The sequence below is a fragment of the Mus caroli genome, unplaced genomic scaffold (genome assembly GCF_978045245.1).
Source record: "Mus caroli unplaced genomic scaffold, Mus_caroli_1 scaffold_6, whole genome shotgun sequence".
In the NCBI taxonomy this organism is placed as follows: Eukaryota; Metazoa; Chordata; class Mammalia; order Rodentia; family Muridae; genus Mus; species Mus caroli.
The window spans coordinates 25,980,879-26,005,791 of record NW_028227261.1 but is presented as its reverse complement, the minus strand read 5'-3'; the positions used below and the strand labels follow the sequence as shown (position 1 = coordinate 26,005,791).

Here is a 24,913-nt window from a genome sequence, read left to right as displayed (position 1 = left end):
ACTGGGGCACACAAACACCAGAAACTGCGGGAATCTGTTACAATAGCTATGGAGTCTGTGGACGTCAATTTGTTGTTACACATTTTTGTTACATTGTATACATTATTTTTCAGCTGCACATCTGGCTTGGGGAAGGGGGCACACATCTGGAAGTCAGAGGACATCTTCTGAGAATGGGTTCTTGCCTTCCACCCTGTGAGTCTCATACTGACTGGGTTGGCAACAAGCACCTTTTACCAACTGAGCCATCTTGCCAGCCTCAGATGTCAATCTTCGTTGTAAAATTAAACTATAGTCATCTAAAATGGAACTGCTGTGGAAAACATTATAGAGTAAGGAGGACCCGCACATGAATCTACATCGAGAATCTACATTTCTCACTAAGAAAATTCTAGAGACAGCAGCACACTGACATCACAGAGAACCCTGTCCGTTTCTCTTATTAGTCTTCTGGGTCCAGGTGCATCAGGGGTCCTTAGCAACGGCTACTTTATCCTCCGAAACAAGGGAGAACTGACTTCTGACTCAATGCCAGATCCAAGGAATCCAGACAAAATCCATCACACACAATTTTTAATTGATAGGGTTTAAGGATTGTTACCCAGCCAATTAAGAGTTCTGGTCCCATCTCAGCCACTTACTGGCTGTGTGTTCTTTGCCCAGTCACCTAACATCTCTGTCTCAGTCACCTCACCTGTGAAGTAGGTATAACAACAACCTATCACAAGGCTCTGGTAAGTTTCCTGGTTTGTTTTCTTGGTCTGTCTTTTTGTTTTGTTTTGGTTGGTGTGTGTGTGGGGGGGGGGGGATTGTCTTTTTGTCTCTTTTGTTTATCTGTTTTTATTTTTTTGAGACAAGCTATGGAGAAATAGCCCAAGCTATTTTATCTATGTGTCAATAAATGTGTGTGTGTGTCGAGGCCTTGCTGCCTCTGTGGAAGAAGGCCTTCCTGAAACTCACCTGCGCACTTGGTCCGGCTGATCAGTGGTGGCCCCGGGCGGCCTGTGCCTCCATCTCCCGGGCGTGTGAGCAGCACGCTGATTTCATACTCAGTGTCTGGGTCCAGATGCCACAGCTTGTAGGTCTGCAGGTTGACAGCGTGCACCTCGGCCCACGGGCCCCGTGCCATGCGGTACTCGATCTCCTTGCGCACGATTGGCCCGTCGCCAATGATGGAGTTGGTGTTGAGCTGGATAATGAGGTAGGTGGGGCCTGCACGCAGCAGCTGTGGGGGCGCGATGGGGGTGGGAGGCTCTGCGACGATATGCAGAAGAGGAGGAGCCTACTAATGCCACCATGTGGCCCTAGAACTCCATAACTCAGCCACGCCCACTCCGAACTCCCAAGTTTAGGCCTGGGGGACCCCAGCACACTCGTTGGGTTAGCACCTGGAAGGCGCATGGGAATTTAGGCCCCCGCTCCCTGTATCCTTCTCTCACGCGGCCAGCCCATCCCTCTGCCTGGCAACACTGTTCAGGTCACGGCTAGAAAGTACCTCTAAAACTTAATCCTTCCCTATCACGAGACTCTCTCTTTCCTCCCAGGTCCCTCGAGCTGCTATCAAGCGTTCGGCTAAATCTGCTGTGCGACCCCCCCAACAAGTCCTCCAAGGAGCTAGCTCCATGCACAACTCTACACGGACTCCGCCCTATCCTGTCCCCGCCAGACATGCCTTCCTCAAGGCCAATCGGCTGACCTTTGACGATGAGCTCTGCGAAGTTGGAGACGCCAGCACCACGCGGGGCCTGGGACACACAACGGTACAGATCCTGCTCTGAGCGGCCTACCGAGGCCAGCGGAAAAGTGGCCAGGAAGCGACGGTGGCTGATGTGCCGTACCCCGGCCGCAGGCACCAGCACTCCACTCTGCCGCTGAAGAGAAAAAAGAGAGTTAGGAAGCAGCGTACTTGAGTCCCCTGAGCATTTGAGGGTCCCAGAGTTAAGGGGTGCAAGCTGGCAGAGCACAGCCTAGGGGAGGCAAGACACGGTGTATATAGGTGTATATAGATGCTGGCATATGGAGGACCCAAAACCCCAAAAGGGAACCAAGCCAAGGAGGCAAAAGGTCCTTGGAGCCAAGTCTCTGTGGGACGCCCTCACCTGCAGGAAGAAGCGTTCTGCCTCTGCGGCTCTGCCTGCTGCCATGCATTGGAAGGATGCGTTCTGGCCTGCATTGACCTCCACGTCCCCAAGGCGGGAGAAGTGAGGGGCCTTTGCTGTGGGAAAACAGGCAGAGCCCCAGCATGAGCTGGGCCTGCATGCCCTGCAGGCAGGAGCCAAGGCTACCCTCATCCTTATGTCTGGGTGGACTGGGACTCACCGCAGGGATAGCTGAATAGCAAGATGTCATCTAAGCCTATGTAGCCCTTGTGGTCTGGGGAGATGAGGGCCTCAAACAGCACCTGAGGGAATGGGAGGCCAGTTTGTCAAAGCGACATCCCTCCTGACCAGCTTGGCCCCAACCCGACCTCTCTCTGCCATCCAATGCCAACCCAGCTCACACAGAGCCTTACTACCAAGCCAGCTGGTTCAGGGAGGTGGGCAGAGAAAATAAAGTCACAGTCAAGGCTAGAAGTTTCATTCATATTCTGACAATTCCCTCAAAGCAGCAGATTCATCTAGTCAGACAGAATCTCCATTTGAGTCCTGTTCCAATTCACCCTTATTAGTGGCCATCCTATTAACAATGACCTCTGACTCTGTACCCACACTGATGCAGTCGAACTCCAAACTCAACGCCAGATTGACTCCTGATGCTGAACAGCCTAGTCTGACGTCAGGGGTGGCCTGCCCCTGCCCTTACCTCCAAGCCCCAGCAAGCTGACCACTGACTAAACCCAGCCCACCTGATACTCATTGGGCCAGAAGGTGCTGACAGCCAGCTCAGCCTGGTGCCACTGACGGCCGTGGGATCCGGTCATATTCCACACGGCACTGCCCAGAGGGCCCCCATTCACGCGCACGTAGACACCCAGGGTGCCTGGGCTGTGCCCATCCCTGCTGTACAGGAAGTAGCTGAACTGCACACAATGGGTGTCGTTCTCGCTCAGGGTCTGGAAGATGATGTGGGCCCTCTGACCTGGGGCATGCTGAGAAGCATTGACCATCAAGTAGGCACCTGCCGAGAGAAAAAGAAAAAGATGGGAGGCCAAGGGAAGCCAGGGTCACGCTCTGGAAAGGACAGAAATGAAGCAGCCACCGGGAATGAAGGGTTTGGGCTCTCGAGTTCTGTTTCCCAAAGGAGAAGGCTAGGACGGGAAAAACACAAACTCAAACTTGTCAGAACCCACGAGGCCCCTCACCACCCACAAGTCACTACTCTCCCTAGCCCTGTATCAGGTCACACATCACAGGGCCGGTCCCCTGAGGTCACCGATTCCGAAGCTTCACAGGCTCCTCCACCCCAACCCCCACCAACACACCGCGTGCTTGCCTCCGGCTCTGATCATTCATAAAGCCCATGACAGCCTTGCTACCAGCCTGTCGTGCCTCAGGCCTTTGCTCTGTCCTCACACACACAGGCTTCTGAGCCTGGAGCTTGATGAATATGTAGGACAGACTGAATGAAAGGATTAACCTCCCTTCCCGCCCACACCAGGTTCCTACACAAACACCCCACGTTCCAACCAGAAGATTCTCTCCTCGATGTATGATGGAGAAGGTGGGGAATGTCTCAGAGCCTGGCTGGGGATTAGGCTTTCCTTGGGGTGAGGGCGATGCAGATGCCAAGGAGGGGCCCAAAGCCACCCTTGCAGAGCAGCCGCTGGCACCTCCTTCTCCTAGACTTGGCTGAGAGCACATTCTGAGCCTGCTCAGGAGGGCTCCCCAGGGACTCTGCTAAAGGGAGATCTCATTCATCTCTGTGAGCCTGGAGCCCTGGGAAGGTGGCTGCTGCCTGTGTCCTGCAGGGGTAGGGAATGAACATCCGGGTCCCTATCCCCACTGGAACCCTAGAAAGGACACATCTAAGCCAGACACTGTATAGCCAGCTCCTGTGGACTCTTCTCTCCCCTAAGGTAGCTTCTCTCTTCCAGCGTGACAACTTCATGCCTCCTCCTCCATTCCCTGTAGCCCTCCCTGCTCTGACATGCACCCCTCCACCCCCAGGGCTCTCTTTCTTCCTCCCGCTCTCCTCTGAGGGCAAGACTCCTTGTTTCATCCCTGTCCACCTGGACTTCTCCTAGATTGACAATCTAACAAGCTCACCCCTCCTCCCAGACCTAGCTCTTCCCTGAGTCACCAAGGAAGAAAAAGAGGCGAAGACCACAGATCTAAAAATCATGAATCTATGCCAGATTCTTATACTTGCGAGCCTACTAAGATCTGGAATAAATGGCTGGGTCCGGGGGTGCACAGAGGTCACACAGAGACCCTGCAGGGTAGGTGCTTTTATGCATCCCCCTCCAACAAGCTAAACAGTGATGCCTCTAAAACACAGACAAGGATGGAGGACCCTGAAGAGAAGAGACACACCCAGAGTGACACAGTTGGGCAATGACCAGAGAGGTAGGGAAGGCCATGGTGGAAGCAGAGTCTGTTTCCAGAGCCCAGCCAGTGCCAGTCAACCCCAAGGGATCTCTCACCTATAGTTGCTAGTCCATCCACCACTAAGAACTGCCACTTCCCTGGCCCACTCTTGCCAGCAGATGCCATGTTGGCCATGCTGAGAGTTGAACAGCTAAGGCCCTGGGCCACCTCTATAACAGGACACAGGGGAGGGAGACTCTGGCTCTCTCTTCTGCCATTTCCTCAGTCTACTCTACAATGCTTCGTCAGTAATAAACTGGCTCAGCTGGCCTCGATCTCTCTTATCCTTTTTCCTTTTAAAAATACATATGTGATGGTTTGTATATGCTCGGCCCAGGGAGTGGCACTGTTAGAAGGTGTGGCCCTGTTCGAGTAGGTGTGTCACTGTGTGTGTGGACTTTAAGACCCTTATCTAGCTGCCTAGAAGTCAGTATTCTGCTGGCAGCCTTCAGAGGCAGATGTAGAACTCTCAGCTCCTCCTGAACCATGCCTGCCTGGATACTGCCATGTTTCTGCCTTGATGATAATGGACTGAACCTCTGAACCTCTGAATCTTATGAATGTTGTCCTTATAAGACTTACCTTAGTCATGGTGTCTGATCACAGCAGTAAAACCCTAACTAAGACAACATATATTTTTAAATTTTATGTATTTGGGTTGTTTGCCTACATGTCTGTCTACCAAATATGTGCAATTCCTTAAGAAGCCATGAGAAATCATTGGGTCCCCTGGTTGTGAACTGCCACGTGGTGCTGGGACTTGAACCCAGGTCCTCTGAAAAAGCAGCTAGTACTTTTAACCACTGATCCATCTCTTCAGCCCTCTTTTCTTTTCCTTCCAGTTTTATTTTAGGGGCAGTAGCTCACCAAGTAGCCCAGGCTAGCCTCAAACTTGTGACCCTCCTGCCCCATGTCTAGTCTTCTTGTAATTTCCAGTTGATTCTGTGCCCAGTGAGGAGGGCCACTGGTTGCCAGGCACTCTCAAGTATCCTCCACAACAGCAACTATACAACTGGCACCCTGTGTGCCACCTCGGTGCCCTGTGCTATGGGCCACTGTTCTCCCATTTCAGTCAAAACAATGAAGGTTCAGAGAAGTTGAGCAGCTTACTCGAGGCCACTGAGCTAGCAAGATGATGGGGCTGGGATTTGAACCCATGTCTTTATGATTCTGGAATGAATGTTCTCAAGCCACCATTTGAGTAGGAGACCAGTACTAGAATCTACATTTAGCCTCCGGACTCCCAGTCTAGTGCTGACGTGTACACTGTTAAGTGGAGGTTGGGAAGGGTCCAGGGTTCCCAAGAAGAGGGCAGCAGTGTACCCAGAGACCCCATGTCACCTCTCTTAGGTATCTTCAAATCCCAGAAAGAGCAGGAGACGCTAGGGAAGAGCTAGAGAAGAACTGGGAGGAGAGAAATAACACTGAGAGAGCGTAGGCTCACCATGGGGCAGGTCTTCAGGGGTCCGGGTGCCGGGGTGGATCCGCACTTGCTCCCATTGGAAGTCATCATACTGAGCCTGGCTGAACTCACAGGGCACGACCGGGTCACTCGCCTCCTCGAAGGTGCAGCCAGCTGTGAGGATAGGGCCTGGTTGGTTAAGCTCAGGCAAGGCCACTGACCAGAAGGACCCCAACACAACACTTTAGGTCCCCCCACTGTCCCCTCCTTCTTCTCAGGCCAACCTCTTCCCTCTTTAGCATGACTCCCTCCAACTAACAAAGTTCTCCCTCCTCCACCCTAACACCCTCCCCTCATTGTCCCTTACCAATACCAAGACTTTGCATTGGCCACTCCCCCATCACTTCCCAGAATCCTCCATTACTTCCCAGGATCCCCCATCACTTCCCAGGATTCCCCAACAGCTTAACCATCCATCAAGGCTCTCCTTAATAAAAAACAACCATCATTCTTATTGCATTATGCAGCCTCAAACCGGCCTACAAGATCAGCACTAGAGTAATCCCATTTTACAGGCTGGGAGCCCAGCATAGAATTCTGCGTTAAGTACCAAATGCAGAATGTGGCTTTCTGTGTCCATTAACAGTGTGATAGACGCCAAAGGAATTCACTCAATCATGGCCCAACATCAATCAACTTAGATTTCTGTCCCCAGGGATGTGACACAGGGAAGTTCTCTGTGGGTTGAATGCATGTTTGATGGGAGGGTGTTAATTCTGGTGACTGGAGACCAAGATTAATAATCTGCATTTGACAGAGGAGGTGACCGAGGTTCTGAGAAACGAAGGCCTTTGTCCACGGTACAGGACAATGGTAGCTCAGTGGTGGACTCTGGAGACACGGGACAGACTTGGTATTCAATCTTGGCTTTGCTCCTTGCCATCCCTAGCAGAGGCGTGTGCTACTGGTTCCCGGATGAGGAAAAGAAACCGGATTTGAATCCATGCCCACCAGAAGCTCACACTCCCCAGAAATCCAAGATGAGAGGAATGAACTGCTTCTGGGTCCCAAGAAGAAGAGGGCAGGACAGGTGTAAGCCAGCAGGTGAGTGGCACACTCGGGGCAGGCAACACGTGGCTTCCTTTTGAAGACTGCATTTCACCTGTGTGCATCTTTCCAAACAAACAGGCAGAGCTGGGCTTGACTGAGCTCCTCACTGTTGGGGTCTCTCAACTCCTTAAACCCCACCAGAGAATGGGGAACAATGGGATGTGTGTGTCAGCCCGCACCAGGCAGACAAGGGGTAGTGAGGGAGTTGGTCCAGGGAACCCCACGGTGCTTTGTGTCTCTTTGTCCGAAAAGCTCCAGTCAGCGCTGTGCCCTGAGGCATGAGGTTAAGTGAGTTTTCATGTCATCTTTGTTGAAAGGGCCCCAGCTCTCCCCTTGCAAAATGCCCACAGTGTGGCACAGAAGGAAAGGGTGGCCAGAGAGTGGTCTTCCTAGTGAGGGGGAAGTGTTCACTTCCTGCCCGTGGAGGTCCCAGCCCATCACAGGGACAGACTATAGAAAAAAGTAAGATTTCGATCCCAGGCTAGTGGCAGGCCTTTCTAGTTCCTACACAAAGGCAAAGTAGCTGCCCCAGGCATCTCTTTCAGGGCCCTGTCAGGTCTGAGGTAACCAGCCCTGTGGTTTCTTCCCAACAGTTCTGAGACAGGCACAAGACCAGACAGGCCTCCCACTGACCTCAGAGTTTACTGACCTCAGACTAACAACCACACCGGGGTCTCTACTAGAGCAACCTAACCTCCTGACCACAATTACATGATTCTTCCAGGTGACTGACCTTAGCCAGAGTGGCTCCCTGTTGACTGTGCCTGGCCAGAGTGACTCCAGTCTTATCCATGTCCCCTAAATGTCAGACAAATGTCAGTGACCACCAGACTCACTGACTCCTGCCCTCTACCAGATACCCTCTCTATGTGAACACAGTCAGGATGACCCTCAGGCATAGATTTGAATCATCTAGAGTGACCTCTTAGCCAGAGTGACCATTTTCACTAATCCCTAGTCAGCCCCAGACCTGGGCCTCTGGGCCAGGCCCAGTTCAACTTCATCTCTTAGAGAACAACATCTCCCAAAGGGAGCCCCATCTCACCCCCACCCCCACTCCCACCCCAGCTCCCCAGCGATAGGAGCAGCTAGTTCCTCCTGCCAGGGCTTCAGCACCACCACTAGGGGGCGCCGATTACCACCACCACACCTGCCCTGACTACTGGTGCCCAATCTGCATGAGGGACTCAGCGTTTACATAGTGACATTGTTATTCCTGTCATACAGATGGATTCTGTGTGATGCTCAGAGATGGCCAGGGACCACATAGCTGCAGTAAGGAGCAGACACAAATTAAATCTTTATCCAACCAACAGTAGACACAGCCTCTAATGTAGTTTCACACTCAAGACCCGTCTCCCCATTCAAGGTGGTGCAGGATGATAGGTGATGGACACCATGAGAGGTGCAAGCTTGATTAACATGGGGAGGGGAGGCGAGGGGAAAAAAGAAAGATGTTCTAGATTGCTTTGGGCAGCTTCCTAACATGAGTAAAGGTGGAGAAATGGAAGCTGAGAAGGCTGAAGGTTAAAGGGGACAAAACTTGGGTTGTTGGCACAGGGAGGTGACATCTGAGTTGAGCCTAGGGCCACAGAGTGAAGGGAGGAAAAAGGGAAACCCGGTTTGTCCCCAGCAAAGGGCAGAGCTCAGGTTGGCTGCCATGATGGGAAACAGGAGGCTGAGACCACTTGCTAGAAAGCTATGGATGCCAGAGTGAGGAGTTGAACCTCACACTGAACTGGGGAGCCTCAGGAGGTGCTGGGGCAGAGAATGCCTGGATTCTGAAGGTTCAAGCAGGTGGCCTTTCCAGAGTGTGACAAGGGCAGGTGGGAACTGGGGACCAAGCTACCAAATGGTCTGGAGCCTGATGTCAGAAACTGGCAAAAAAATAAAGGAGGGCTTGGGGGACCTGAGCTATCATCCTGGATACAGTGTGCATGTGAGCCATGTGTGTGCACGCGCACGAGTGTATACACACACACACACACACACACCACACCACACACTTTCCCCAGACCAACTCAAATCCTGAGGCACAGTCTAAGTTAGGCAAGGAACAGGGAAAGAAGATGGGGCCCCTCTTTGGGTACCTCATCTCTGCAGAGAGCTCTCGGGGAGGGTGGGTTGAATCAATACAGGACCCCAGAGCTTCTCCAGCCCAGGCTCCAACTTGCTCAGCAACATTCCTCTGCTAATCTCCCCAATCTGGCCAGGCGGTTGCCTGAGCAACCGTCAACCACAATTTGGGAAGAAGGGGGATGGCTTATGCACATCCGGCAGGCTGGAGGGTGGATGATGTCAGGGACCAGCAACCTCTAGAGAAGCCTGGGAGGGGTCCCCCAGGGAGGTCTCACCTCTCTCTCTCTCTCTCTCTCTCTCTCTCTCTCTCTCTCTCTCTCTCTGTGTGTGTGTGTGTGTGTGTGTGTGTGTGTGTGTGTGTGTGTGTGAGAGAGAGAGAGAGAGAGAGAGAGACCTAGCTGTGACCATGACAGGAAAACTGGTACAAAACATTTAACTAAGATCAGAGAATCTGCATCTTAGTTCTGCTGTGCTCCTGGGTCCCTTCATGACTTAGCATGTGACCTGCCTTCTGTGACCACGGTCAGGATGACCTCTTAGACAGCATGACCCCTTCTCACTGATCTCTGGACAGCCTCAGCCCTGGGTCTCTAGGCCAGGCCCCATTCAGCTCCTCAGTGAAATAGGAACAGGGTTATGCCTCTGATTTTGGTTGCATGGTGGCGTACCCCTCTGATCCCAGGATCAGGATGGAGGAGGAGGCATATGAATCAGGAGTTTGGGGTCGTCCTCAGCACCATAAAGGTGTTCCAGGCCAGGCTGGGCTCCATGAGAGCCTGTCTCAAACAAGTAACAGTAATAGTAATAGCAATAGCACCAACTGGAGGTGTCCTGGGGGAAAGGTATGCATAGGAGGGCACGGGTGACTGCCAGATTAGGGCTCTCAGAAATACTGTAAAGCTGGTGTGTGAGCAGAAATATATAGATACATTCTATGCTGGGCATCAGCCTGGGGATGGTGGGTATTTGTATAGAGCAGGAAGAGTTGGCGTGTGTGGGGGGCGGGGGGTGAACACTCGTGTGTGTGTGTGTGTGTGTGTGTGTGTGTGTGCGCGCGTGCACGTGTGCACACACATGCTATGCATCAGCCTATCTGTCCTCCTCTAGCCAGGACAGACAAGGGATATGGTCTGTGCCTACTGCACCTGCAGCCATGTTTTCTGAAGACCTTGAGTAAACAGAGCTTGTTTGCGATGAGATTTTTATTCTCTCTGTTTTGTCAACAAAATGTTCAGTTCCCAAGGGTAGCCCCAGAAGAAACAAAACTTCTCCAGCTCTTACCTCCTCCCTTCCTAAAGGCAGGGGCTAGCTCTTCTGCCTTTAAAGCCCATCCCCAAGTCCTGTATATAACAGTTGACCAACTATGCCCAGACTCATTAACATCAAGATCCCAGATGGTCAAACATCCACCAGCTGCACCAAGTTCAAGGATGTGACTATAGCCTAAAATAGTCTAAACTATTGTATAGTATAGTATAGTATAGTATAGTACATAGTGTAGTATAATATAGTATATTGTGTAATATGGTATATAGTATAGTATACATATAGTATATAGTATATAGTGTAGTATAGTACATAGTATAGTATTAGTATAGTATATAGTGTAGTATAGTATATAGTATACTATAGTATAGTATAATTTAATAGACTATACTATAGTATAGACTAGGCCAACACATATAAATGGAGGTCTGGCATTTGGAGCCTACTACCAGAACCCTGAGTAACTGGCAGGAAGCACAGTAGGGCTGGCAGCAAAATACCTATATAGCCACACAGAGTTTTGCAACCAATGAGACCACCAAGGGCTGGCCACAGGCAGAGAAAGCTGAGACCACCTAAGGAGCCAACACAGAGCCTGGCAGAGCCAACATCCTCCTCTCTTCACTGAGTATGAAAGAAAGCCATCTGCACCTGAAGAACTCGCAGCAGACCCTTTCCCATCTCTGTGGGCAACACAGATCATGAATTCCGGAGTTGACGAGAGTGCTGCTCTATTGGCAGTCCAGGGCTGGATCCGGGAGATAAGGGAGGGATTCACTGTGCAGAAAATACAGCGGGAAGAACACATAGATCCTCTGCACGGCAAATGCCCTACACCATAGCCAGATAAAGACACAGTGCAGGCTAAAGCAGCGCTGGTGTGCACAGGCCCCATGCAGAGGGAGGCCATGAGCTACACTGATGGGGTGAGCTGAAGATACAGAGTCCAACAGACAGAATCCTGTCATTCCGTGTAAGGCTGCAGAGCACACAGCACACACACACACACACACACACACACACACACACAGCACTTAAATCTGCTAGGCCTGGAAGAGCTCGTCAGGGCTGTGCAGTGTAGAACCACATTCACCTTGGGTATGTGTCACCATGTGGGCCTGTGGCAGAATGGAGGGTGGTAGGCTCAGTCAAGCCTTTCCTCTGCTCCAGTCACCAGCATAGAACCTGGTACAGAACAGGAGCCTCCTCCTAGAAAGGGTCTGCCCAGCACAGCCATGCCAGCTGGTGCAGAGAAACAGGAGAGGACGGATGGATCACCATCCAGAACCAAGCATTGGGGATAATACCAGAAACTAAATGTAGTCCTCAGGAGCCTGGTGTGTGCAGACTGCGGGGATGGGTGATTGGTGGCACAAAACCTAAGCGCCATGGATTCAGTTAAGGGCTCTGGGTCTGGAAAATCAGCGGTGTGCTCACAGCCTGGCGGCAAGCCATTTCCTCTCAATGGAAACATCCCCTTTTGGAGGGAGGGGAGTGGAGACAGTCACGCAACTTAGCAGGCTTTGAGAAGTTACAGGATTCATGAGACCTTCTCCAAGGTTATGTAAGCAGTAACAGCACCTGAAGAGAGAAGGCTCTCTGCAAGCCGCCAGGGATAAGGCTCTCAAGAGTCATTCCCCATGCAGGGGTGAGCTTTTCCTAAATGCACTTGCCTTTTGAATTACCAGTGTTTCTGCAAGGGACTCCATTAAACTCAGTGCACCCAGTTAGACTTGGATGGAATCGTTTCTTTGGTCTGTGAATAGATGTGTATTCGCATCTCCCTGGGAAAAGTCACACAACAGCAACCCTACAGAGAACAGATGCATGACGAGGTTGACTCTCTGGGTGGCAGTTTGTGCTGTTCAGAAGCAATACAAGCCGTCACACCGTCCCCAAGACCAGCAAAGAGTGCCCAAGTGATGTGCAATATGAAGCAGAGACGCGCTGCCTTGAGAACACACAAAGATGCGACCCTCCCAGTGCTATCCACAGCCAGCACCTGGACACTTCCATTGTAATACACTTGGGGTGGGGGTGGGGGCGGATCTGAGGTAACATAGGGACAACTGTGGTGCAGACTGGGGACTGGGCTGTTAGACACATATCCAGTGAGGTACAGTGAAGAAGAGAGACAATGAGGCAATGTATACTGTGTTCCTGAACCGAGACGGCAGCATGTGGAGGAGCGGTGCCTAGAAACTAGAAGTCTGAATGGCCAGAGTTGTGCAGATGCCCACTGTAAAAAATGCAGTGCATGGGGTGCCAACATACAGTATAGCAGCAGTAGGCCGTGTGTTGGCAGTAATCTGCCACGTGAGGTGCTGTGCCCAAAGCCCAGGTGAGTCTACACTCCTGATGAGACAGACTGCTCTCAAAGTAAGAGGTGCGGAGTACTTTTAGAAAGCTCTGCTCTCAGGCATGGTACCACGGGAGGGCTCTCTGCCCAGACACCCAGAAAGAGCGTCGTCGTATCTGATGCAACCCTGGTATCCAGCAGAGTGGGTACCACACCGTGGATGAGAGCCACAGGAAAGCGCAGGGCAGGGCAGCTGCAGGATGGAGGCTCTGATCAGAAGAATGCTGCAGAAATGGAGTATGCAGAAACCCCCAGAGAAACACCATATCACTATGGCCCACATCCCTAAGTCACAGAGCATCACAACAGCGCAGGCTGAGTCACAGAGAAGTACAGGGACACCAGGTCCAGAAACCCCCAGACCGTACACACCCAGGGCAGACCAGACCAGGGCAGATTCAGTGCCTCTGGCTACTGCAAGACAGACAGAGGAACACTGCAAAAGCACAGTAATAGTCTCTTGGGGGCTGTCCTGGTGGGGAGTCCTTCAGCACCCCCAGTTCTGCCACACTGAACGCCTGCGAGACAGAGGCTAAGCCCGCTCCCGTTATCCTGTGGGCTTCCGTCCACCATCCTCTCCCTATCCTCCAACATCTTCCAGTGACCCAGGGGCACAGGATGAAGGGACTGCCACCCGCAGGACGGGCAGTACCAAACTCAGCACAATCTCTCTGACAAGGCCTTTGAGCACTGGCAGGCAGACAATGGGTTTGGAGTCTACTGAAAATTGTTTAGACAATTACAGCGTATCACCTGGCCCCCAGGGTAGGGCAGTATGAAGCAGAGGGAGGAGCCCATTGGATCAGAGCCTGACATAGGATGTGGATGAACAGGAGGCAGATGGAGGAAAAGAACCCGTCCCAACAAGCCTGGATCCTCACCCCTCCCCCAACCACCACCATCACCTCTCACCAGGCCCAGACTTCATCGGGAGCCAAGAACAAGCTTTTCCAAGCCCATGGGAGGCCTGCAAACACTCACCCGCACATATTTAAGAGTAATCCACCCTCCCATGGTGCTTGCTCTGTGCCAGGATGTGTTCTAGACAAAATATGTCCAACTATAAAACACTTCCCATCATCCTGGGCACCATGCAACATCTCCATCCTCATTTCCCAAGTAGCATCACTCAAAGACCCAGAGAGGCCATTATCCATCCAGATGTCACACAGTTTGAAACACACTGGACCTGGAATGAGAACTCAGATGGTGTGGCCTCAGAGCCTGTGTTCCAACCCCCCAATCACACTCTAGATGAAAACATGCATTTATTTACACACATGCACGTGACAAGAAGGATATACACATAAACTCACACACATGCTCATTCTGAACAACACGTACCCCACTCTCTCAGCTGAGATTCTCCCATTTCCAGATAGGCTTCTGTCACCTCTCAGTTGTCATCAGTATCCCCGGCAGTCCCTCATCTGCCTACTATCCCCCAGCTGCCCCAAGACCTAGTCATTCCTCCGACACTACTTGCCTCATTGCCAGCTGTCCCAAGCTCACATATATCACCATCACGGCTACCCACAGCCCCAGATCTGTTCCTTTAGCCCAACTGAGATCCTACCTACAGGTACCCCCAAGCTCACTTCCTACTCTTCCATCCCAATCCTTTTTCTAGCTTCTCCTTCAAACCTCAACAATGGCCCATTCCCACCCTTACTGCCTTTCTCTTCTCCCCTTTAGGTCCAGTTCCAAGTCCTGAGCTCTGTGTGGTGGGAATCTATTCAAGACCCCCCAGGGGTCACACGGGCACAGCATCTTCAGAAGTGGCTAACACAGGGGGACCCCACCACTTAGAAAGGTAGCTTATGATCGTTGTGCAAGCCTTAGGAGAAAAGTCCATCCCACTGCCTCACACAGTGGGTGGGGGCAGGGTGGCTTTCCTGTGCCAGTGACAACAGGAGGTGGACGGAGGGAACTGAGCATCTCTGCAAAAGGCACTGAATTGGGAACAGGTAGAGAGAAATCTGCCAAAGGGCAAGGCAGGGTCTGGGTTATATATAAAGCAGATGGGTAGGGGTGGAGTTTAGGGACTAACAACACACATGGAAGGCTGATCCCTGCCTGGGCTGCCATGTTAGGTTTGGAGTTCAGCCTTAGGAGCAGGGGAGACCAGAGGCAAGGGGAGTGACCACACACTGTGACAGCCTTACAAAGGCCACTTGGGTCCCAGGGCAGAGGAGCAGCTCCTGGGACAGGCAAGATGTAATAAAAACTGTTGGGGGCCGGGGAGCACAGAGCTGCTACTGAGCAAATGTCTGTCCACATCAGCTCTGCTCTCTGCAGAGCCCGGGCCACACTAAAGCTCTGCGGGCCTTATCTTTTCAGACCAGTGGTTCTCCACCTTCCTAATGCTGTGACCTCGTAATACAGTCCCTCATGTCATGTCCCCAACCATTAAATTATTCTCATTGCCACTTCATAACTGTAATTTCCCTACTGTTATGAATCACAATATAAATATCTAATATGTAGGATATCTGATATTCGACCCCTGACAGGGCCGAGACCCATTGGTTGAGAACCGCTGTTTGAGACAGTCCCCAGAACATTCTACAAGGGTGGGAATGTCTTCTACAGGCCCTTGCCAATGGGCTGGCAACCACTAGCAATGTGTAACAGTTGATGTCTTAAAACTTGGCTACTGCAACTGATGAGCTAAATTCGTATTTCAATTAGTCGTACCTAATTTAAATGTAATAGCCACACCACTGCAAAGAAAGAACATCGCCATCACCGCAGAAGGCTCTGTGGGTTAGGGTGGTCTGGACTGATGGTCATGGGCCCATGGAACTGGAGGCACCAGCCTGCAGATCCACAGTACTATCTATCCTTTGCACCCCAATATCCTCCTACCTTAGGATAGGTGCACCCACTCTGAGGCACAGAGAAGCTACCCAGCCAGACAACTCCACCATTCCAGGAATGAGGTGCTGGGGGGCTCCCCATATGTCATAGCAGCTGTTTCTCCCCAACTCCAAACTCAGATCTAGCCACACCAAGCTCACCAGGCAGCTTGACCTGAAGGGCCATGCACACATATGCTCGGTACCCCCGCCCTCCATTTCACTCACATGTATAAACACACATAAGGCCCACTCTGGCTGCCTGGACCACAGGATAACCCCTGTATACATCCGTCTGCCTCTCCAGCTCAGGGACAGGCCCTCAGGAGGGACACTGGGGAGACTGTGGCCTCCGCTACCTAGCCCAAGATCTACAACTGAGGATTGAGGGATGTCTGCCTAACATGGGCCCCTCATCCCTCCTCCTGATGTTCAGACTAACCGTTGAGACTCCAAGCCTCACCAACGGTTGTCTGATCACGGTAGGCTGAAACTCTCTGGATTGGACAAGCTGAGCCAGCTGCTAGGGGTGGGGCCAGGGCAGGGGGAGGCAGCAGCAGTCTGGGGGGGGGGGGGCGTCCTGCAAGAGCCCTCTCCCTTCAGTCTCTGTCAGGGACTCAACCTCGTTAACTCACAGCTCCCAGATGACACTTTCCGGACACAGCCTTTTCACAACATAACACCATCCACAGGCAGAATATTCCAGATTCTTACCGAGGAAAAAAAACCTCTTCCTTCCCTTCTGCCTTCAATGGAGTCACTGCGCCCCCATCTGGCATCTCCAGCTCTGAATTGACCCATTTGACTCCATTCATTCATTCACTCATTCATTCTTCTTTTTAATATGAAAAGTTGTTCTGTCTAGCAAGAAAATCGCCGTACAACTCAGGTTGACCTCAAACTTGCAATCAATCCTCCTGCCTCAGCGCCTCCTCATCTCAGTGCTTGGATTACAGGACTGAACTATATCAGTCGGCTTCATTCATTGCTGTATGTCACAGCCATTTACTTGGACTAGAAGGCTCAGACTTTGTGCCTGGCGCTAAGTATTTGAAGGCGCACGGAGACTTTCCTCCCAGAGTTCCTGATCTCATGAGAGTGGCAGGACCAAGAGACTGTAATTATAAGATTATATAAAAACCTAATCAGCTCCTCCCTTCCCTCTCTTGGACTCAAACAGAGAAAAACCAAGGAAGGCTTCAAGGAAGAAGTGATTTCTAAGCTGAGAGACAAACTGGAGGCTCACATAGGAAATTGTGGAATCACAGAGTCCTGGAGAGAAAGAAAGCAGTTTGTACAAGGTGCAGAGAAGAGATCGTGGGTTGTGGATACTTAGGGACTACTGGTAGATAAAGATAGCCAGAGCATAGGATTCCAGAAGATGAGGTGGGCCAGGCAGGGGCTAGACCGCTGACGGGAGCTGAGAAGGAAAGACTTTTAACTCTGAAAGTAACAAGGAGCTTTGATGAGGATTTGAAGAGGGATCTAAAACGTGCGTTTTAGGAAGAACTCTGACATGGTGGAAGGAAGAGGCCGCTGCCTTCCTGCAGGTGGACCACTGAGGAGGGAGAAAAGGAGAGATAGAGGAAGCACAGGATACATCAAGACACAAAGGGAAGGCACAAAGCCCCTCCTGTCCCGCTCTGGCTGACCTAGCTGGGTGCCACAAGCCCAGCTGGGGCCAGCCTGAAGGATAGCAGCATGCCTCCAGCAAACAGGGTACACAGCCCTGGACCACCGATGCCACCAGACAGAAGCAGGAGGCAGCATAGGATCCAGGCTCCCTTCCTGGCTTCCTATCTAGCCCCCCCTTTTCAGCCCCAGAGAGAAGGCTGCCTTGACAAGCCCTTGTTGCCTAACCTGAAACCACAGGGCACCTCTCCCTCATTCCTGCTGCCCAATAACTCCAGCGACCAAAAGGATAGACTGATCCAGAGCACAGTGGGATAATTGCTGCCAGGTGTTCACGTCTGGGAGTCACCCCGCACAGACCCCCACTGGGTGACTAAGGAAGTAGGCAGGGGACTGGATCCACTTCCTAGACTGAGGACGAGGGCTGCCACCTCCCATCTGCCTAGAGCTTCTCTAATACTAAAAGTTTCAAAGGTGACAGGAACTTGAGAAGTAACGTGAGTTACCCAAGGTCACACACAACAAGTAGCAGAGAGAATTTGAGCCTACATTGCCGCCCCCCCCCACTTCAAATTAGCCCCTTGGGCTTTGCCACACCCCTCCAACCCATCTTCTCCTCCTCAGCTTCTCAAGTAGGGGACTTAACATTCTACCAAGTATCACACGCGGTCATTATTAAGACCATGAAGCACACGGAGAAACTGAGGCTCAAGAATGAGGACAACCTCACTCTCAAACCTTGATCTTGACAGTCTACTACCAGGGCAATTGATGATCCTGTGTATTCTCAAATCAAGGTGATCGAGCGAGGGAATGAAAAGGGTTCTATCTTAAAGTGGGGGGAAGGTTGAGAAAGGTCTAAGAGGCAGGTTGCCTGGGTCACCCTCTCTGATACCAGGAGGTCAAAACTGAAGCTGAGCAGTACAACCCCAAAGCTACAGGGCAAGACCAGGACAGCTCCCGAGATGCCCCAGCGAGGGCGGGGCGGTGAACGAGATCCCCGGAGGCCAGCTGTCTGGGGCAGGCAGGCGACCTGGAGTCTCTCCCTGGGCCCAAGGCGGCAGCGCGTGTCTCGGCTCTACTTCCACCCGGTGTGATTCCCAGCTACCCCACGCCGGTGGCGGGAGCCAGGGGAGGAGGCAACCCTGGAAGAGGACCGGCACACGCCCGCCAGAGGGGCCGAGGCCTGAGGTCCAGGCCTCAGGAAAGGACGGTGGACCACGCACACACATAGAAGCACACTGACACTCCATTCACAGAGCACACGATGCGATGCGCTCGCGGTCGCACAGACAGTCACTGGACACACACTCAGACATGCGAATGCACACACACACACGCACACGCACACACCCTCCATAGGACACCAGGCTCCAAAGCACACTCAAGCACGCGATCACATCGCAGGCCGAGGGGGAGCCCCATGCACACATTCACACACACATACACACACATACACACACATACACACACACACACACACACACACACACACACACGTCCGCACGCGCGTGCCCGACTGGCCGGGAGGCCGCACAAAGTTGCCAAGCAGACGCAGGCAGCGTCCCCGGGGACCGCGGCGTCCCCAACGCCTCTGACGAGAGACGATGGGGATGCTGTCCCGAGGCCTCCAGCCAGGCCCTGCGGGGGCCCCCGACGCCGCAGCCCCGCCCGCAACCGGGTGCGCCCCACGGCCCTCCCCACCCCGGGCGCCCCGCGGCCCTGGCGCCTCCTCGGATCAGCCGCCAGCCAGCGCCGCTCGGAACTTGCGAAACAACAAACCGCCCGAAATGTCGGAGTCGGCGGCTACAGCCGCGTCTCTCCCCCTTCCTTCCCTCGCCAGCCGCAGGGCCGCCCCAGCCTCCGAGGGACGCCGCCGCGACAACTTGTTCCGGCCGGGTGCGCCACGCACACGCGCGCGCGCGATCACACATACACTCACACATGCACACACACATGCACACACACCCTCGGGTCCCGGCCACACTCGACCACGGCCTAGGAGCACCCCAAGCTCGCAGCGTCCCTAGCCACGAAACCTTCGCTCACCGACACACTCACATCCACTCTAGACACGCTACCCCACACGTATTCCCCGCATCCCTGACATTCACACGGACCCACACAGCATCGTACACCCCAAATACTCCCACAGGGTCACTCGTGGGCACAGAGCTCAAACACACAGGTTCCGACCCGGCTCACACGACTGCACACGCACACACACCACACACACACTCGGGCCCACACTTGGGCACAATCCACCGAGCCCTCACAGCACACGCATAAACAAACACGCGGGTTTTCAAACGCACCAGCAACAAACAGCACTCCCGCCTAGGGAATACAAAAAAAAAAAAAAAAAAAAAGCCAACAAATGCAACACAGGATCAGACGCAACTCTAGCCAAGCCACTGAAACTCAGATACACAACCCACTTGGCAGCGTGGACAAACATGAGCCAGCGCAACCGGGTGCCCCACGCAGGCGACACTCACACCAGCACACTCGCATCCGCGGTACACACTCAACCTCAGCTTGCACACAAACTACAGACACAGCGGCCACAGAAGCTTGGAGCACGCGACCGAGAGTCCTGCACTCCGACACCAGCGACGAGCCATCCCCGGCCCCCCGGCACTCGCGGGATAAGCTTGGAGGGACCGCGCGCTCTTACCTGCGGGAGTCTCGGTCTCAGGCGCGCAGAACTGGAAGGTGAGCGCCAGGACCAGAGCCTGAGCCCGGGCCATGGCTGGGGCGCCGCCGCCTAGGTCCTGGAGACCCGCAGCTGGGGAGGCGACGCCTCCGGAGCCCGACCGGGAGCCCAAGGCGAACGGGAGCCGTAGTGGAGCAGTGCCGCGCGGAGCGGGACTGGCGCCGAGTCCAGAGCGGGAGCCCGAACGAGCGGGGCGCTGACGTCAGGCCCCCGGGCGCGAGTTCCGCGGTCTCGAGGCGTCCCCTGCTGGTGGTGTCGCGCGCTGCGGCCCGGTTCCCTGGACCCGCCGGCCTTGGCGTACCCATCCCCCCACCCCACCCCGCCACCCCCTTGCACCCCGTCGACAAGATCCATCGGCCGGCCGGTGCCGATATTCAGGTCGACACTCTCAACGCATCCGTTGCCCACGGCTGAGACTGTAACCCAGGAACATTTGGCTCCTCTGTTCCCTCGGTTGCTTAAGTTTTTCCTACCTTGACTGCTCTGAACTCCCAGCTCCCTCCAATGACAGAGCACTCTTCATCTACCTGAAACGTTGTTGGGCCTTTGGAATGTTGCCGTTTACTTTCAGTAATATGAAATTCACCTCTCTCTTACTGACGCTCGCGCCTCTACAGTAGCCTCCGGCTACTCGGAGTAAGTAGATTTGGAACTCTGCCCGGTCCAAGTTTTTGCACAACCACCACCATAGTTGTCATTGGCTACATAAGACCAGGTGCCATGTGTGCCTCTCTCTGGGACTCTGTTCATCTTCACTATTGCCCTAGGGAACACACACCATTCTGATGCCATTACACAGTTGAGAAAGTTGAAATCATAGAGCGTGACTTTTTCAAGATTATGTGTCAGTATGAGGCGACATCAAGATCTGAATCAAGGTTGTCTGGTTCGAACTGTGTAAACAAACAAACAAAAACTGACTCACATCTGGAAACCCATTTGCTTCTCAAATACTGACTAGATATGGGCTTGTTAGTTCAGTGGTGACTGTAGACTACCGAGGAGATTAAAAAACAAAGGCCTGCCGGGCGTGGTGGCACACGCCTTTAGTCCCAGCACTTGGGAGGCAGAGGCAGGCGGATTTCTGAGTTCGAGGCCAGCCTGGTCTACAAAGTGAGTGCCAGGACAGCCAGGGCTACACAGAGAAACCCTGTCTCGAAAAACCAAAAAAAAAAAAAAAAAAACAAAGGCCTGATCTCCGGGAGCTAGAGAGATGGCTCAGTGGTTAGGTGCGTGCACACGACTCTTGCAGAGGGCTCAGGATGGATTCCCAGCACCCTTGTCCAACCACCTGTAACTGCGCATCAGACCAGCACTTCTGGCCGTGTATATTTATAAAATATAAAATTATATTTTAAATATAATTTAAATTTAAAAAAAAATCCGCACCCTCATGAAGCTTACATTCAGGAGGAAGATGCAGGAAGGGGGTGGGGGGGATTAGAACCTACAGTAGGGAAAGTGGATCGCTGCACTTCTAAGCAGACTGCCTGCTATGTGATGGATTTGGTATATATCCCCCATGTTTAGAATGTGTGTCCCCCTAGGGAAGCTTTTTCCCCCGGGGCCTGGTATCCCGCATACTCGATGAGTAATGAATGAGCGGGTAACTGATAAATGAGTACTTACAGAGAGGGCCCTTGCTCTCACGAAGACTTCATGCAGCAGATATAAATAAATACATATGGAACTTCAGTCTGAGATGTGCGCCCTCAAGGAAATGAAGCTTTTGCAACAAGGAACACTAAGGGACAGGGGTCACGCTTCAGACAAGACGGTCCAAGAAGCCTTTGCCAAGGATATGACCCCATGCCACGTGATCTCAGACCTGAATGAAGTGTGAGGAGCCAGCCTCAAGCGGACCAATGGGAAGGAACGCTGCAGCCAGCCAGAAGCTCTAGCCTGGGTCTAAGAGGGAGCCCGAATGGAAGGGTGAAGAGGAACAGCAGGTGCAACTGGAAAAGTTGCCAGGGCCTGTAGACCACACGGAAAGCCGAATAAGGAAGACATTTTGAGTCAATAAACACTAAAAAAAATGATAAGCCGCTCGAGAGTCTTGAGTTTTGGTTTATTACTTTCATTCCCCCCAACAACTAATGAGCAGAGACATTGAATGAACTCATTTAAGTACAGGTCTTGGCGTATTTCCTGTCTCTTCCCTCAGTTGGCTCACACTGAGAAGCTACCCTGAGGCTAGAAAAAGAAGACCTGAGCATCCCTGGGCTCCTTGGGTCCTCGAACTGCTGCTCAATTCCAGGCTGAAACAAGGAAGGAAGCAAAGACACAGCTCTCGGGGTCCTGAGCATTAAACTGAGAGTCACCGCGAGACAGAGGCAGAGGAAAGAAAAACGATGCGCAAGTTAGAAAGAAAGACGTGCTGAAACAGAGAGAGATCGGGCAACCCGGAGCCGGCTGTGCGTTGGAGTGGGCGGAGAACTGAAGTTTTGGGTTTTTTGGTTTTGTTGTTGTTGTTGTTTTTATTAATCTCAAGTTTTGAGGTATGGACACTGAGAATCAGAGGGCATGATGTATTTGCGCAAAGTCACACAGTCAGTCCATGAAGGGTGTCAGGATTTGAACCCAAATCTGATCGGTTCCACGTTCTCCTGCTCCTTGGGCAGGGGACAGCCTCAGAGACTACGGTGAATGTGGTGTGCCAGTGTTAGCAACAGGTAAGCAGAGGAAGAGACCATTGTTCCCCTTTGCTTTAAAAAGGGTCACAAAAGCCGGGCGTGGTGGCGCACGCCTTTAATCCCAGCACTCGGGAGGCAGAGGCAGGCGGATTTCTGAGTTCGAGGCCAGCCTGGTCTACAAAGTGAGCTCCAGGACAGCCAGAGCTATAAAGAGAAACCCTGTCTCGAAAAACCAAAAAAAAAAAAAAAAAAAAAAGGGTCACAAACTTCAACAATCCTTGCAAGATAAAGAAAAGCCCTGGTTTGGAGTGACTGCCCCAAATCTAGGGAGAAGGATAGGGTACCACAGTCAGTGCCAGGTCAGGAAGAAATTCAATTACCTGCAACTCATGGAATATTTATGATGCCTATCCTGTGTGAGTGCTGGCATCCCGGAGATGAACTTTTGCCTGGAAGGGGAAGTGGACATATAAATAACTACAAAATAGTATACTAAAGGCCATAACATTAGCCCAGAGAAAATACAAAGGCATTGGGGTTTGCTCAATAGAACAATATGTGAACCTGGAATTCCCCTGGAAGGTTAGACAGGAAAATTCATTTCAGGCACTGGAAACCTGAATAAAAGTGTAAGACAAGGAAGAGCTGGCAAGGGCGGAGTTGGGTGTAGTTGGGTCACTGGCTATGTACAGTGCAAAAGATAAAGCCAGAAAGAGGGTAGGCATCAAAGTTCATATGGTCTTGAATGCAAAGCTAAGACCAATAGGCTTAAACCCCTTCACCGGTTGTTCTCAAACTGTGTGACTGCATGAACCCAGATGGCCTAGACCAAAGGGAAAGGTGAGAGGGTGTGGAGGGAGATGAAATCCAGTCTTAAGGAGGAAGACTTTCCAGCCTGGTTCTCCAGACTTTCCTAGTTGGCTGCCCAGGGAGGAGGAGGAGGACCCAGTGGGCGGTGGGGGTGGGGGGATAAAGAGGAGCATCCCAGTGTCACCTAGAGGATCCTGCAGCAGAGGGACCTTATGAACTTCCTGGCACAAGTATGCCTCCCTATCACTGTGGAAATAGGTGTTCACATGAGTGCACACCTATTATGAGAACAGATTTTTCCCCTACTGGGAGGCATCAGCTTTCTCTAATAAATGCAGTTATTGAGTCAAGCCCCAATGTTTTACAAGTGATAGCTCTCATTTCATCTTCACACCATATCCCTGGAATCGTTTTAGAACGTTCCATGTGCCAATCAGTGTGCTCAGTGGTTCAAGTGGTACTCGCTCCCTCGGTCTTCAAGACAACCTTGGGACTAAGAGTCTCTCGATTTGTTATTGAGCTTTTTTGTCTTTGCCTTGTTAGAGATCAAACCCAGGACCTCGCACATGCTACATGTGTGCTCTACCACGGAGCTACCTCCCTAGCTCAGTTCCCTTCATTTTCACCATGAGGGAAACAGAGGCACAGAGAAGCCAAGTGATGAATTCAAAATCAAACATCCAGGAAATGGCAGAACCAGGATGCAAATCTAGATTTGCCTGAGTCCCGTTCCCAAAACCTTAATCTCTATGCTTTGCTGGACTCTCCTCTTCAGAGAAAAATTTGTTTGTTTCCCACGGCAAGCTTTGGGTCAATCATCTTTGTCTTTCAAATGCTCTCTGATACTTATTTCACGCTCTCTGATACTTATTTCCTGGGCTACCACATCACCCGACTCTGGGGAGCGTCTAAGAATGTACACCTTTGGATAGTGTGCCTCTCTCCATGTTTCTAACTCAGGAGTCCTAAAATGGAACCTCATCTGATTTCCATGCACGCAGTTTGGGAATGGATGGGCTGACTCCTGCAGCACTTCCTTGCTCCCTTTCTTCAGCCTGCAACAGTGCACACTTGCATGCACACAAATGTTCCACGGACGGGTTATCTATGCTGATGTTTCTCTTCCACCAAAACTAAGAACCTGCGTCTTTCCAGGTTAATACCTTTTACAAAGAATTTTCATTTCCCACCCAATCTCTTTGTATGCTGTGAGCATTTTAAACGACATCTTCCTCCATGGGACCCCTCTCATAGCTGAACAGCTTGATGGTTTTACAGTGTATTATCCTGTCCACCTTAACATTCTTCTAATGTTTTGTTTTTATTTTTCTTCCCGAGACAGATTTTCTCTGTGTAGCCCTGACTGTCCTGGAACTCACTTTGTAGACCAGGCTGGCCTCGAACTTAGAAATCCGCCTGCCTCTGCCTCCCAAGTGCTGGGATTAAAGGCGTGTGCCACCACCACCCGGCTTCTTCTAATTTTTTATCCATTCCTCACAACCGTCTGAAATGAGGTATATCA

At 52.0% G+C, this 24,913-nt stretch overlaps 1 protein-coding gene across 7 annotated transcripts in view; it reads right to left on the bottom strand.

Moving 5' to 3' along the window:
- Positions 1 to 20,108, bottom strand: part of Ptpru (protein tyrosine phosphatase receptor type U) — a 70,938-nt gene extending 50,830 nt beyond the window's left edge. For all 7 annotated transcript variants that reach the window (XM_029476574.2, XM_029476575.2, XM_029476578.2 and 4 more), the window contains exons 1-7: positions 19,910 to 20,108; positions 5,971 to 6,102; positions 2,846 to 3,117; positions 2,320 to 2,401; positions 2,100 to 2,215; positions 1,697 to 1,871; positions 961 to 1,254 (exon numbers count right to left, since the gene is read on the bottom strand). In XM_029476574.2, the coding sequence (XP_029332434.1) occupies positions 961 to 1,254; positions 1,697 to 1,871; positions 2,100 to 2,215; positions 2,320 to 2,401; positions 2,846 to 3,117; positions 5,971 to 6,102; positions 19,910 to 19,982 (1,144 nt within the window). In that variant the 5' untranslated portion in view covers positions 19,983 to 20,108. The remainder of the gene's footprint in view (positions 1 to 960; positions 1,255 to 1,696; positions 1,872 to 2,099; positions 2,216 to 2,319; positions 2,402 to 2,845; positions 3,118 to 5,970; positions 6,103 to 19,909) is intronic.
- Positions 20,109 to 24,913: the final 4,805 nt, after the last annotated feature.